The 16,112-nt window shown below is 37.4% G+C and overlaps 2 protein-coding genes across 2 annotated transcripts; both read right to left on the reverse strand.

The window, feature by feature from the left end:
• Nucleotides 1-277: 277 nt before the first annotated feature.
• Nucleotides 278-9,122, reverse strand: LOC139936955 (ornithine decarboxylase antizyme 1-like). Its single transcript, XM_071931823.1, has 4 exons — nucleotides 8,809-9,122; nucleotides 5,128-5,273; nucleotides 4,084-4,247; nucleotides 278-3,503 (listed from the first exon to the last, which is right to left on the reverse strand). The coding sequence occupies exons 1-4, from the start codon at nucleotides 8,879-8,881 to the stop codon at nucleotides 3,311-3,313; spliced, it is 576 nt and encodes a 191-aa protein (XP_071787924.1). The 5' UTR covers nucleotides 8,882-9,122; the 3' UTR covers nucleotides 278-3,310.
• Nucleotides 9,123-10,291: 1,169 nt separating this feature from the next.
• LOC139936956 (uncharacterized) lies at nucleotides 10,292-15,948 on the reverse strand. Its single transcript, XM_071931824.1, has 5 exons — nucleotides 15,882-15,948; nucleotides 15,751-15,781; nucleotides 14,119-14,259; nucleotides 12,869-13,045; nucleotides 10,292-11,955 (listed from the first exon to the last, which is right to left on the reverse strand). Exons 1-5 carry the CDS (start codon nucleotides 15,882-15,884, stop codon nucleotides 11,852-11,854), a joined length of 456 nt encoding a protein of 151 aa, XP_071787925.1. The 5' UTR covers nucleotides 15,885-15,948; the 3' UTR covers nucleotides 10,292-11,851.
• Nucleotides 15,949-16,112: the final 164 nt, after the last annotated feature.

Here is a 16,112-nt window from a genome sequence, read left to right on the forward strand (position 1 = left end):
AATATTTAAAATTGACTTTCTCCTGTATCATCATTTTGGTTCAATTACCAATTCAAACTGTTAAAAAACAAGGTTTTTCAGGAGAAGTAGTTGGTTTTTTAGCAAATCATGGCCCAGGGGTGGATTTCACAAAGAGTTAGGACTAGTCTTATTTTGAGTTAGGACCAGTTACTCATCCTAACTTAGGACACTCCATGCAATTTGTATATCTCCTAGGACTAGTCCTAAGTTAGGACTAGTCCTTGTATATCTCCTAGGACTAGTCCTAAGTTAGGACTAGTCCTAGGAGATATACAAATTGCATGGATAGTCCTAAGTTAGGATGAGTAACTGGTCCTATAGTCCTAAGTTAGGACTAGTCCTAACCCTTTGTGAAATCGACCCCCGTTTCATGGCTCTGCACCCTAAGCAAAGAATCAGCGCTTACAAAAATAAGGAAATTTGCGCTTACGCTAAGCATATTCCACAGGTTAGGCAAGTAGGCAATTTTGGCCTGTGGGCATGCAGACTCCAATTGTTACTAGGCATTCCTTGCTTTACACAGCTAGCGCAGAAATTCAGCGCAGTTTGCAAAAGCCATGAAATCGGTTCAGTCTTCATGAGAGGAAGATGAATGTTGGACACCAAAGAGAGTAGTGACAGATTAAACTTCTGTCAACAAAATCAAAGGTTCAATCACAACTAAATTATAGGGGGAAAAACAGGTAGATATTTGTCTTAAACTGTGTTCTATTCTTGTAGTTACTGTATCTTGATCTTGAAGTAATTTCCACGGTTAAAACTAATGAGTAACAATAAGAGTTTAACAGAATTGAAGAATGTTGACATTTTTACAAATCTATCTAATAACACACTATACTATACACAGTAGCACCCCTCTGTCCTTTATCTTCTCTTTACAGAGCGTGAGGAATACACATTCACTAATTCTTTACTGAAATATCAGTGCAGCATCTGGGCCTTATTTCAAAAAGCTTTTAAGCAGAAAAATCTGCTGGGCAAATTTCTTTGCAAAGCAAGAATGAGCGGGGTACCACCAGGTTTGGCAATGGTAACTGTATGGTAATTTTGCTTATCATGATTTTGTTGTGCTTAGCAAGTTTTACTGCTTACGGGCTTTATAAAATTCAGCCCTGGGCCAAATGTCACTGCTTACCATCCAACATTTGTGTTGAGAGCACCCTGTGAAGCATGTGATTCTACGGGCCATAAACACAGTGATCTTTGTTAAGTAGCGACATGAAATTGGACCTTGCACCTTAAAATACCTCTACTTCCCTACCCTCGTTTAGAGGCATGTTTTGTGTTTCTATGGTTCATCAGCGCAGAATGCCATGGTAAGCAGAGCCATGAAATTGGGCTCTCCGCACCATTGGTAATTACATGTACTCAAAATAATTATTAGCATAAAACCTTACTTGGTAATGAGAAATGGGGAGCTGCTGATAGTATAAAACAATGGTAAAACGGCTCCCTCTGAAGTAACATAGTTTTTGAGAAAGAAGTAATTTTCCATGAACTTGATTTTGAGACCTCAGATTAAGATTTTGAGGTCTCGAAATCAAGCATCTGAAAGCACACAACTTCATGTGACAAGGGTTTTTTTCCTTCGCCACCTAAAAAAATAATTGAGCTCAAATTTACACAGGTTTGTTATTTTATGCGTATGTTGAGATACACTAAGTGAAAACTGGTCTTAGACAATTACCAATAGTGTCCAGTGTCACAATTTCTCAACTTCCTCACCATCATTTAGAAGAATTCTCAAAAAGCTGTGAAGCAGAAAATACCGATAGGCAAATTTCTGTATTGCTAACACATAGTATGTGGGGGCACCAGTTGTAACATTGAAAGTTTGTAGAATTTAGGCTGGTTACCAATTTTTGTTAAGCATGATTTTTTTGTGCTTAACATTAATAACAAGTATTTGTGCTTACTACAGGCTTATGAAATTGGGACCATGGTCACCCTCTTAAATTGATCCAGTAATAATCTAAATCTCAATAACACACACAACCTTTTTACAGAGGGAAAAAGTGCTATGCCTGTGCAAGAATGAAGTACCTGTGCCTTAATGAAGTATATACAGACATACATTGTACAACTTTGTAATTACAACAACAAAACGAAGGAGTGACCAACCATACAAAACTTAATAGCATGTTTCTGAGTTTTCACTATTGACACTATAAAAAAAAATGAAATGAGGAAATAATCTGCAAAATTGAATGCTAAATACACATCTATTTATGACACTTGGAGACTGAAATAAGTTATAGTAACCAACTTCACCACTTTTTCAAGTTCGTTGACGTCACATGGCATGTACATTACAACTTTTTCTGGCAACAAAATTAAATTATACAAAATATGTTAATTATGATCAACAGCTTCCTCTTGTAGCTGCTGGTAAAAGTATCATTCATCTCAGTTTGATACACATGTTACCTTTGAGGGATTACACAAATATCACATCAAACTGGCAAACTTTTCCAAAGGCCAACAAATCTGGAATCAGACTTAAGTAGGAAGAATATCATGGTTGCAAACACTGGTCACAAAAAAAAAACATTGAAAATTACTGGTGCCTTGTTTAATTTTGCTGAAGCAGTTGAAGTTGACAATTTGGTATGATTGAAAACCTCTCTGGAAGTATGCCTTGTTGCAGGCCCGATACTTCACAGAGGTAACAAGGCAATTGCCTCCAAGCCCCCTGGTCATTGAAATGCTCCAGTAGAAATTTACAATATCCTCATAGGGTGCCATTCACCAAGGGGAAAATGCCTTGGTACCCTTGCCCTTTCAAAAGCGAAGCATACAGGCCTGAAATTGGAATACCTTCTTAAGATGATAGGTACTCGGGAAACTAGATTATTCATTCAACCAAATCTGTTAAGCCTGGTCCACACTTCATGCATCAACACAAAGCAAATTTCTGTATCAATTCATTCTTTGCCGCGAATGTTTAGCAAGAGATGAGGACATTTCAGCTGGTGCGAAAATTGTTCCTGGCGATGTTTGCTTCGCATTCACACAAAGTGTGAACAGGGCTTTACAAGAAGAGGGCCCTTATTTATGTTAGAAATGATGTACAGAGAGAGACGCTCTACACAGGCATGATATTTGGTCCTTTGAAAAAAGGAGGAATACAAGGGCTGACCTACACGGTGCAGGCTTTAATACACTATTTATGCTATTTAATCTCATTTCTTCAGATCTTTCCAAGGGCTGAAAAAAAAATGAAAACCAGATAAAAGTGGGAAGAATATCATGCCTGTTTACATCACAGATAACCATTGTTAAAACGGTCTTATATATCGGACACCATGAAGAGATAATCTGCCAAGCTTGGAAGCTCAGGATGACTCGGTGGCACCAATTCAAAGCCCATGAACTTGAAGGTTCTGATGAGTTGTGCCCTGTCCACTGCATCTCGACGGAGGCCGATGATGACCTGGGTGCAGCCAAGGTGCTCTTCAGCAGCATCCAGAAGAGCAACAAAACTACAAGGAACAAACAAAAGGAAAAAACTTACTAGGGATATTCTTAAGTAGGATTTGAAACTTTGTACGGTGGAAGTACAACTGAGAGAGATTTGCGATAACACCACGTGAATATCTCTTTTGAGTAGTGGTGGTTCTGAGAAAGACCGGTGGTAAATACTCAACGCTCTCCTGAAGGCGATCAGAGCATACTGATCAAAACATTGAGTCGTTAACCAACAGTTCGTTTGAACCCCACACGGGGAACTGACTGGGTAACATTTAAAATAATTTGGGTTGTACAAAGAAAAATTTACTGTTGACTGGAGCGCAACTTGGATCTGCAATCAAGCCCTTAATAATTCTAATGCCATGGCTATACAGTAAATAATCATCAAAATAGAGCTGCTAAGCACAAAAAGAAGCCAAGCATAACAAAATTACGCTTACCAGAAAAAGGTTACCAGCAGAAGTACATTTTGTGACTGATATCCTGCTAAGCAGAAAACTGTTCAGCAATATTTTCTGCTTAAGTAGGTCTTCAAAATCAGGCCCTGGTGAAATAAAGATTTTGTATTTCCAGCCCAATTATTGTACATACCTGTCTCTACTTCCCTGATGTGCTAAATCATCTGGCACCTGAACATACAGCCGTTTGTTCCATAACACAGTCTCCCACACCAACTTCCTGTTATCCGTCAAATAATGAATGAAACGAAGAAATTTCTTGTCCCCATGACCGGGAACACCTGCTGCATTTTCATCCTTAGGAGTAAATTAAAACAATTTGATAATGTTAGAGAGCTGTAAGGGGTCATGAATTACAGGAAGTTGAGGCAGTATCATAATGCTGTCATTAACAACCCTGCAGCTTGAGGGACTTTGGCCAGATTTGAAGGCTCTGCTAACCGTAACCAAATAAATCTGCACTTACGCCAAGCATATTTCACAACGGGTTAGAACATCCTAAAGTTGTAAAATTGTTTTACTCATTTCTCCAAAATTACAGCACCTCAGCAAGTAATATGTAAAGGGAAGCTTCCCACCATGATTATCATTAAACTGTGTCATTTTTATGTAAATCTGTGGATGTTTGTGTTTTGCGTCGTACAAAAAGTACCCAAACCCTTAAAGACAGATATCATGCATGCATGTGCCATTCAGCCTCTATGTCCATCATGCTGAGGTCATAAGGTCAAGTCCCTAGCATGTACATGTAGTTGCACATCAGGAACCCCATGAGCAAGTTGATTCATGTCAAGGTCAACTGTAACCACCTAAATGGCACAGCAGCAGGTCGTGAGCTGGCCTACTCTTCATTAATTAATAAAATGGCATATACAAAAATAAAATAAATCCAACTTGTTTGCTATGAAAAGCAAACAAGGAGTAAGGAAACAGTGGCAACAGTGTAAACACTATGAAATTTGCAATGGCTGATTTAAATAAATTTATCAAATAGTAATGTTTAATTTGGTGCAAACATTTTTCTCCTAAATTTTTTTTGATGTCTCAACTTTGTATTGTGTAATATTTACTGCTTTTTAAAATAGGTATTCTCTGAATATTTTCCTGTAAATGGACCCTTGGTCGCCATTGGAAATTTTGTTTTCAAGGAATAAACCATTAATGAATGAAATCTTACTTTGAAGAATGATGCAAATATGCCGTCCGCACTGCTTGTTTCCTCAACGTCTTCCAGGACTAATCCCTGGCTGCTTCCTGAAGGAACATCAGGAATACCACTGGGATTCTCGGCAAAGCTGAAATATGTAGTGCTTCCCGGACTCCCTATGGTAACAAACGATTAGAAACAAAACAGGTAATTAGACGCGGCACTCATCTGGACAGTGTGGACATGCCTCATCAAGCGATGGCTGTATGACAGTGACGTGTCATCAAACGATGGCTGCATGACAATGACTAACCAGGCAGTGTCACTCTGGCATGCTTGATGCTTGATCCTGTTTTAATGATTTTTTTAAAGAGGCTATATAATGTTACTTGTACATGTATAAGAGTCAAACTGGGGTTTTTTAGGGACACTTCTAAGATGTAAAAATTCCTTTCAAAACTCAAATTAAAGTTGTAAAAAATTAATTGGTGTTAGGGTTTCTTTCTTTTCAATAGGACGTATTTTGTACAGTAAAAATCTTGCATATTTAGGCCTACATTTTATCTCTATTTAATCCAAACTCAGATACCTAATTAGAGTGTACCCTTCAACTCTGTTTGTCACGAGAAAGTCACCAAGGAAACCAACAAGAGCGCACCATCACCAAGGCAACCAGTGTATATGGTATATAGTTAACTAAGCCTACTATATTATTATCTAAAATGCCAGACTGTAACAGTGCATGTTCATAATTGCTTGTCTACTAATTTCGTAGTGACAGGAAAGTGTTCACTTTAGTGTTTACTTTACATAGCATTGTACAGTGTATGTCCACTTTAAACTTCCTTGTGACCTGTAAGTGAATTGCCATTAAGTACAAAATACTGTTCTGCATTATTTGTTGTAAAAATCTACATTGAATAAAATTGATTGGGTATAAATGGCAGCTTAATGTAGGAAGAACATTTAACATATATCATTGCCATTGTGCATGGATGCAAGCTTCAATTATTCATCAAAATCAACATCCGAATCATGTTTTCTTGAATCTTGATTGTTTATATCAAGAGTTAAGTTTCATCAGTTTTAAAATTAATCGGACCAAAAAATTACCCATTTCTTTTATCTGGAGGTTTGAATCCCTATACCATGTTTAACTTGAAGATTAATTTTAGACTTCCCATATGGCTCTTTAAAATTTGTTTTCATTAAATTTGATTTTTTTTTTTTTTTTTTGCTTTTTAGTTCCGGGTAATTTCTTTCATTGCAACGTTCAAGTTATTTATTTGATAAATTACCACAAACGTACTTTTCTGGGATAAAAAATTTGAACTTTTTTAGAAGAAATTCAAAGCAAAGTGTTTCCACTCCCAAAAAATACAAGAAGATTTCCTAAAGAGTCTCCCCAACGTCTTTTGATAAGTGACAATGCCCACATTTCTCAATTAAATTTGAGAGCAAAAGACAAATGTGTAATGGGTGGAATATCACACCAGGAAATCCTGTCATTCTATACATAGGCCCTATAGTTTAGTAATGTACGTGATTGGAATTGTGAAATCACTTACTGTGTGGTTCACATTTCAGTTTGTCTTGACAGCAATTGTGAAACCACACACAATACTGGTATGCTAGTTGTACCAGACTACAAAGGACTATTAAAAAATTGCTACTGTTGCGATCGTGAATGATTGTACCACGCACCAAAACTGATGAGTGTTGACCTTTGGTCCTAGCGTCTGATCTGACTCAACAGGTTTTTATCTGGTTCCTGCTGGTTTTATTTCATGCAGATTTTACTGTGAATTTAATCATAATAATACTTGAGAATTCATTGGAAAACTTCAGTTAATTTCAACTTGGAAAAATATAATTTACAAAGTTAAAAGTTTTTTCTTCTTCACGAGATCATTGCTTTGAAAATGTTATTTTGAGAGTGTTTTTGCTTCTCTGAGAATATGGGCATCAATATGAGCCTATTCTTTAGAATTTTTGTATCACTTTTCAAATTCAAGAAAATTAAATACATCTCCAATTTGACTTCTACTTGTGCCTTACAAAATTGTTCTCACATGTCTCTGTATTGTAGCCCCAAAATGAGGGGAAAACAACTGAAAAGTTGCATGCCGTTGCCTTATTTTGAGTGACTTCCTTCAAAAATAAAATGGATGCCACGAACAGTCTGCTTGCTATTCCAAAATTTGAAAGAACATAATTTCAGTGAGTGCTTGCTATTCCAAAAGTTGAAAGAACATAAATTCAGTGAGTGGAAACTAAGAAAAGAAGACACTGAACATAAATAGCCTATCAAAACAGCTGAGTCATCCACACTTGTGCCGGTGAATGTGTGAGGATGGGAGAGAGGATAATCAACATTTGCAAAGCCACTGATTTTGTTACAACAATGGAGGAAAAATAGTAGTATTTAATAATATTATTCAATAATAAGATATTTGTAGGCCCTAACCTGGTGGTTACGTTAAAAACCTTGAAATTACAAATTTGAAATACCAATTAAACAAAGCCTAATTAATGCACAGCTAGTATTTTACACACATTTTTGTTTGTTAACAAAAACCAGGTGTTGGGCTTTCGTTGGGTCATTGTTTGAATCGATGAAAAGAGTGTTGTAAAAGGGAAGGTACATGCTTGGTAAACACTCGAAACAAATTATAACTTAAAAGGTAACAAGCATTGGAGAGGTGTCGCTCTAGTATAAAACATTGTGAGAAATGGCTCCTTCTACCTCCATGCTCTGAAGTAGTGTAGATTTTGAGAAAGAGGTAATTTCACACTAAAATATTAAAAGACTTCTAAGTTCTAGCCAGAAGTCTTTAATTCTTAACTGAAAGCACACAAATTCGTCCAACAAGGGTGTTTTTTCGTTCATCTCTTTCTCGCAACTTTGACGACCAATTGAGCCCAAATTTTCACAGGCCTGTTATTTTATGCAGATAACTTTCTGTATGGCGCCACCACTTTTTCACTCATTTTTACAAAAAGGGATATTTCATTGAGGTAAATTAGATACTATATTATTTCATATCGAGTGAAAAAGTGGTGGCGCCATACGGAAACTTTTCCTTTTATGCTTATGCTGGAATACACCAAGTGAGAAGACTGGTCTTTGACAATTACCAAACGTGTTTTCAGTGCCTTTTATGGATAACTTTCCGTATGGCGCCACCACATTTTCACTCGTTTTTACAAAAAGGGATATATCAATCAGGTAAATTAGATACTATATTATTTTGTTTCGAATGAAAAAGTGGTGGCGCCATACGGAAACTTTTCCCCTTTTATTAACAAGTTTTTTATAGCTCTCTATCTAAAATGCATAAGAAAAATCAAAATTAAAATGTACTTTTGATGTGATGGTAAAGCATCAACATAATAGCCATTAAAAACGCCTTTTTCAAAGCATTTCTAAAGGCATCCGGTTTAGACAGTTCAAAAGGTCATGGAGGTAGCGAGGCGAGAAGTAACACAAAACACTTGTCAAAAACAAAAACCAAAATAACACTTAAATTAAGCTTGTTATGAACCCCACCCCCAAATCAAGGTTAAAATAAATACAACAACCTTATATATAGAGCCAAGATACACCTAAACTCATGGTAAAAAGTGACGAATAACCGAAATAACCTCAGACAAAATAGATTGCGCAAAAATTACACCCAACAAGGCAACAAAACAAAAAGAAAATCTTACAACATGGCGGCGACGTCCGCGGAGAGCTTGCTGTTGAAGGTTGGCTCCCCTCTTTGCGACGTCTCTTCTTCATGTTTATCAAAATTTTGATCCAGCTTGGCTGCTTTATTTAGCGATAACACCATCACTTCAATTTGTGTTCAATTAAATCTAATTTTTCAGGCTTTGCTGAGAAAGAATCGAGTGAATTCGATGTGAGAGAACTGCTTTTCCGTTTCGTGAATCGTGTTGTTGCACACACATACACAACCGAGCTACATGTAGTCTTCAAATCAAGTCAGTTGTGTGGACGACGTGTAGCTCTCTGCTGCATGCTGCAGCGCATATGATGCGGGGACGATACACACATCCTCGATCCCTTATGTAGTGTGTGTGAGTCACGCACTACACCTACGACCGTTGCATGAACGATAATTGCACTGCGACTGTTGCATGATCGGCAGAATGTGTGTTCGGGGCAGCGGTAACGACTTGTCATCAAGTCTAGGTATTCAGTCAGTCAGTAGGACCCCTTTACAGATAGGCCGCTGTCGTATTCAGTCAGTCAGTAGGACCCTTTACACATAGGCCGCTGTCGCCTGAAATTATGTTGTCTATACCGGTATGCAATAATGTCCGCCGGACGGTTTTGCACATGCAATCGTGTCCGCCCGGACACTGCTGCATAATGCAATTGTGTCCGCCCTGACACATTTGCATATGCAGTTGTGTCCGCCCCGTGCAAAACACTCCTTGCAGTAAATTAAACGCCCTTGGTCGACGGAAAGCGTTCGCCATTTAAAAAAAAAAAAAGCTTTTAGTGCATGTCATGGTCATGGATGACTTGGGAAATGTTCAGCCCTTGGGTATGCTGCATATCATAGGTTCACTGAATGCACGCTCGCTTACGCGCGCACATACATACATGTACACAGTCATGTACATGTCCGCCGGACAGTTTTTGCATAGCCCCGGACACAATTGCATATGCAAAAGTGTCCGGAGCGTACAGTATTGCATAGCGGACACAATTGCATCTGACACTGGATGTGGTGATTATGATGCATTTTAGGACAGTTTGCGAGTAAGCTATGCATGTTTTGCGAGACGAACATCCCAAAACATCGCATCCTATCCCAGAATGCAATGCCTTTTCCTGTTTGTAAAGGGGTCTATGTTGTGTGACATTTCGACCACAGCAGAGTCTTTCTTAGGGGCTAACTAAAATTTACTAATCCCAAAAAAGTTTGTTAGGCAAACTATTTTGTCCGTTGGGTGAACCATGTAAACATTTTTTTCCACACCCACAATATTTTTGTTATCATGAAATGTAGATTTTACAGAAATTTACTCATAAAACAACAATAAATGGAGCAGTTTGGTTCAACCATTCTTACTTTAGTCTATGGTTCAACTTGAAAGGGAAAAACAATTATTGTTCACTCCCAATTTGATGAGAACACTTCTCCTTACACCAATTAATGCACACACTGAAACAGGTGATTCTAATCTATGCATATTGCTGATTTTTTTATTGAACAAATCTGAATCATGTATAGACCTTTTGCATTGATGTCATCCAGCCGCCATCTTTCATCTTAGTTTAAAGCCAGTGGACACTATTGGTAATTGTCAAAGACCAGTCTTTCACTTGGTGTTTATCAACATGTATAAAATAACAAACCTGTGAAAATTTGAGATCGATTGGTCATTGGAGTTGCGAGATAACTATGAAAGCAAAAATCACCCTTGTAACACGAAGTTGTGTGCTTTCAGATGCTTGATTTCGAGACCTCAAATTCTAAACTTGAGGTCTCGAAATCAAATTCGTAGAAAATTACTTCTTTCTCGAAAACTACTCCACTTCAGAGGGAGCTGTTTCTCACAATGTTTTGTACCACAAACCTCTCCCCAATACTCGTTACAAAGAAAGGTTTTCTGCTGATAATTATTTTGAGTAAATACCAATAGTGTCCACTGCCTTTAAAGCGCATTTATGTGTATGCGCGGCACACACAGGATTGACCAATAAAAAACATACGTGTGACCTTATGAGGGGCTCTACTAAAATGACATCATATGCACGAGGACTATTACTTGTATTCTTGTATCGTCAGTTAAATTTCTCTGTACACGTTGATTCTTACAAACTCAAATATACAAAGCAGAAAAATCAAAAGAAGAAAATTAAATATCAAACTTGATTTAATTTTTGAAAAGCAAACATATCCCCTGCTAAACTGAATACTTACACCATAGGAATACAATACACTAAATAATTTACAAAAGTTTTGTGAATTTACAAAATTACGCGAATACAAAAAATTCTAAACATAGTACATGCATGATGACCAACTGATAACACGTCTATAGCGTACAATATCCATAATTGACCCCTAGCCTTAAAGTCACACACTGCTACTCTCTTCTTAACCTGAACATCTGACGTCACACTTCGAGGCTCATGAATAACGCCAGAGACCTGCCTCCAGACTGGGGTGTATATTCACCTTTGCCCTACATTCATTTCACATAGAGATTGTGACCTGTCTTTATCCTTCTGGATAAAGGCAGAGGCCCAGTCTCTCTCTTTCACTCTCACCATTTTTCAAATTATTTTAAGCGCTTTAATTCTATGTCACCAAAAATTAGCACTTGTATTGAGATATTGACTCTGAAAATGGCGCAACCAAGATTTTTGTGTTAACTACATCAGGTGAATAGGTTCAATACTGACTTGGGTTAAACGATAAGAAAAAAATAAGTATAATTATCCTGACCACCGATAAAAATTTCAAAAGCTCTTTGGTTGACTCGCCTGTTTTTTTAACCTTATAAACCTACATAAAATGTTACCAAACCATTTTAGCTTTTTAAAATATTGGCTAAAGATATATACATGTAGTACTGAATTTATCAAAGTGAGCATCGAACTGAAGGGTTCTTGACACTAAGAGCAAAGCCGACCCTACGTAAAACTGTTTTTCAAAATAAACTATTAAATGAAAATCAATTCGACTCAATATTTTACCAACTACATTTCAGAAAAAGTCTTGTTCTCATTTCACGATAATTCGTCAGGTATGGGCTTGAGAAGTTGCTTGGTGATCTCCTTGTAGTTCACAAAGCCATTCTTTTGAATTCCAAACTCTCGAAGTACGGCATCCACTGTGGAGATAGAGCAAAAAGATCGTGAAGTGAATAAACAAACAAAATAATGCCCAAATTCAATATGAATATTGTTGTGTCAGTGCAGAAGCGTTGTATATCCTAAAACAGCACATTGCATGCAAATTGTGAGAACATTGTTTCAAGGTTAAAAAAATCCTTGCTTAGCAATAACAAGTAGGATACCAGTTACCAATTGTACATGTGACATGGTATTTTGGCTGATAACCTTATTCTGGTAAGTATAATAATTGCTTTGCTTAGCTTATTTTTGTGCTGAAGCAGCTCTTTCATATTGGCCCCGGAACCATTTCAAGACACTGCTAACAATATTCTGCGCTTACGTCACCAAAGCGCACATGTATCTATAATTGATCATCACAAATTCTACGGTTTAAAAGCGATGCCATGAAAATGGGCCCAGTGTCTCTGAAACAAGCTTTTCAGCGAACAGGTTCTTTCTACAAATTCCACGCTCTAATGAACAACAAGCCACGAATTAACCCCATGTAACCGCAGTAATTGCTGTGGCGACCTGTGCTTTTGCTCTGGTGCCCTTTGCAAAGTTCCAACACAAATTTAAATGTCCCTAATAAAAGAGCCCCTTACTAGAGGAAAATTGCTCTTGTAACAGCAAAGTTCAAGGCCTGAATAGACCTGTAGTTGAACATGCTGAAAGGGCTGGGCAATGCAATTTTTATTTTGCAAAGGGTACTTCCATTGGAATATCTTAAAGTCAATTGGAAACCTTTGAAGGGCACCAAGGCTAAGACCAGGGGCAACTGAGGCAGGCCATGGCCTCCGTAGCCTGAGTGTAGCTCCAGGCCTGCTGAGCAGTTTCAGCTTTTACTAACTAACTCATCACTCTGTTTCGCATTAGACTCACAGGGAGTATTAACCAGCCTTTACTGACCTTCTTTATCAGAGAGTCTTTCACCGAAGTGAGTCATGATGTGCCTGAATTCTGGAGCCATGATGAAATCTCTGCCCTGAGTATCAGACTGTCTGAAAGCATCTAAGATCTCGCCCAGCGGTTCCTCCTCGTGTTTGTACATGATCTGAAGAAAGTCATCAAACTTGACACGCCCACCTTGTTGGGAAAGGAGGGAAGAAAATACATTAGCTATGATGGTGCTTATTTCAGTGCTCAATAATAAATGACAATGAAATACAACTCTTCCAGCATGTATACCAAGATGCAACCATTTGAAAGCGTTCAAACTACATGTACACTGGTTGTGTATTATTACCTTAAGCCAACACATACACAATTGAGCTGATCTATTTTCACCGGAAATAGCCTTACAAGTTGAAGCTTACTGTTGTAAGCAATGACCATAGTGTCTCTGCAGTCAATGCTTTCAAAATCAAGACTGAACTTTAAAGAGTCGGTTCGGTCCGGTCCCAGGAACGGCTCCACAGAGTTGGTTTTAATTAGAATTGGATCTTTTAAAATCAGAACTAAAGACAGCAGGTACTCTCCCTGGGAGAGCGGACCCATTCCAAGGTTCTAAAATTAAGAACCGGGTAGAACTGGGTAACTGAAGGAACCGCTCAGGCTTACAATTCAGGCCTGGAATTACATCAGGGGTCAGAGGCCATGGCCTCAGTTGCCCCTGGTCATGCTGGTCTTGGTCTTGGTGCCCCCCCCCCAAAAAAAAAAAAAAAAAAAGTTTCGCATTGACTTTAAGATTTTCAAATGGAAGTGCACTATGCAAAATAAAAATGGTCTTGCCAGTTTAAACACATGGGACACTATTGGTAATTGTCAAAGACCAGTTTTCTCACTTGGTGTATCTCAACATTATGCTTAAAATAACAAACCTGTGAAAAGTTGAGCTCAGTTGGTCGTCGAGGTTGGGAGATAATAATGAAAGAACAAAACACCCTTGTCACACGAAGTTGTGTGCTTTTAGATGGTTGATTTCGAGACCTCAAATTCTAAATCTGAGGTCCCGAAATGAAATTCATGAAAAATGACTTCTTTCTAGAAAACTATGTTACTTCTTTAGAGGGAGCCGTTTTTCACAATGTTTGATACTATCAACCTCTCCCCGTTACTCATAGTCAAGTAAGGTTTTATGCTCATAATTATTTTGAGCAATTACCTATAGTGTCCACTGCTTTTACAGATAAGATTCTAGTAACAAGTTCCTGACTCACCGTTTTCATACTCTTTTCGGTACTCTTTGATCTCAGCGATAGATGGATGTGTATTCAATGACCTCATCGCTACTACAAGGTCATCGCCCTTTATAAATCCCTTCCTTGACCGATCGTACAGCAGAAAACATTCCTTGTATTCTGAGGATAAGGAGAAAGAACAAAGTTGTTTAAAAGGAGTATAGAATATGGAATATCTAAAAGATAATGATTGTTAAAGGCAGGGTATACTTTTGATATGTCAAAGACCAGTATCCTCACTTGGTGTATACAAACATATGCAAACAAAACTGAGAAAACACTTTTCGCATATAATTTGTGTCCCAAAGGATCAAAACAAACAAAGATTTCCTGATTTATTCTTTTAAAATAAAATTGAAACAGAAAAAGAAAAAAAATATTGTATTACTTGTGTTACTTTAGTTGCTGAATGCAGGAGGTTTATGGTTTTCACTAATTGCCATTAAACATTTGGGAAATGAAAGGCGAAAAAATGTTGCTATATTTACATGACTGCCACTTTTTCTGTTTGTAGGTGATTTTTAAAAAATCTCTTGAAACTGGTGAATAAAACATTCTTTTTTTTTTGAAGAAAAATCAAAAGGACATTTTATTCCATGGATGGAATTCTTGTGCACTAAAATAAGACAAAAATTGGTGCCTTGGCTAGGGAGTAGCATTTCCAAAACACACTCAGCAGATCCAGAAATTGATCGTGGTTTTCCTGATTTTGACAGTTCAATGTGCCTGTCACTCTCTCTTTTCTTAACCTTTATCTGGACAGCTAAGAGTATAATTTGATATATATTATTATGGAAGATAGAGGGGAAAAGTTTCCGTATGACGCCACCACTTTTTCATTCGATATGAAATATTATAGTATCTAATTTACCTCAATAAGACTTTTTGTAAAAATGAGTGAAAAATATGGAAAGTTATCCAACAGAGGAAGTAGCAGTAGAACACTGCATTTGTGCCATTATATAAAAAATATTACATTCTTAAAATTTTGTAAAGGTTTCAGTATGGCACCACTTTCTCATTCGATATGAGTTAATATAGTATCTAATCAACCTCAATGAGATATCCCTTTTTGTAAAACATTAGTGAAAAAGTGGTGGTGCCATACGGAAAGTTATCCAACATTTTAAACAGAACACATTCATACAAGATCAAGAAAAAGGAATAAAAATCTTGGATTTTTAACTTGATCTTGATCTTGATATTTTTGATGCAAAAATCGCCTCAGATAAGGCTGTTGACGTCTAGATCATCTAGCCCAAATTTGCCAATTCCTTTTTTAGGGGGACAAAATGTAACAAAATTAGTCGACAGTGTCACTGTCAGTACACATATACTATTTACTAAAAACACATTACAAATAACAAAATAATCATATTCATAAACTAATTTGTTTAAAACAGTTTATTGCTAATTTCCTGATTTTCAATCATTTCGCACTGCTGTACAAAACAAAAGAAGAAAGGAAAAGCCATGAGTGAGGGCGTGGTTCACAATGGACCGCATTCTTTTACAGTTAGTTGTTGACCGACTGTGGTGTGACTGTGATGAGGAACACAGCTGTAGTGTAGGATGTAGGCCTAGTTAAAATTCAAGCAAAATAGCACTTACCATCGATTTGCTGCTGCGTGAAAACGTGTGCCTGTTAAGGGAACACAAAGAAATGAAGACATTATATTTCGTTTAGATGTCAAACTTTCATAACGTTTTGAATTAAAAAGATTTAATTTGCGTTCACTTACCATTTCGACGTCTGATTTTCTTTAATGCAACATCAACACTAGCCACACTCTGGTACCGGCATCGGTTAAACGTACAACTTACACGTTTGTCTGTCAGCTTGTTTGGTTAGTCGAGGCTGGAACCAGACAATCCCCCGACTACTACTGCTTTCAACCTCGTCCTCAGTTTTACGTAAGCTTTCAATACAAACTTGAAACTCCAGGGATAAACTAAAGTCTTAGTGTTAGTGT

Source organism: Asterias amurensis, chromosome 5 (genome assembly GCF_032118995.1).
Source record: "Asterias amurensis chromosome 5, ASM3211899v1".
In the NCBI taxonomy this organism is placed as follows: domain Eukaryota; kingdom Metazoa; phylum Echinodermata; class Asteroidea; order Forcipulatida; family Asteriidae; genus Asterias; species Asterias amurensis.

Coding starts and splice junctions, on each gene's coding strand:
- LOC139936955 (XM_071931823.1), bottom strand. CDS start 8,881: ATGAAGAAGAGACGTCGCAAAGAGGGGAGCCAACCTTCAACAGCAAGC. Junction 4,248..5,127: donor TATTTGCATCATTCTTCAAA/GTAAGATTTCAT, acceptor TTTACTCCTAAG/GATGAAAATGCAGCAGGTGT. Junction 3,504..4,083: donor CATCAGGGAAGTAGAGACAG/GTATGTACAATA, acceptor TGTTCCTTGTAG/TTTTGTTGCTCTTCTGGATG.
- LOC139936956 (XM_071931824.1), bottom strand. Junction 13,046..14,118: donor CCGAAAAGAGTATGAAAACG/GTGAGTCAGGAA, acceptor TTTCCCAACAAG/GTGGGCGTGTCAAGTTTGAT. Junction 11,956..12,868: donor AAGACTCTCTGATAAAGAAG/GTCAGTAAAGGC, acceptor CTATCTCCACAG/TGGATGCCGTACTTCGAGAG.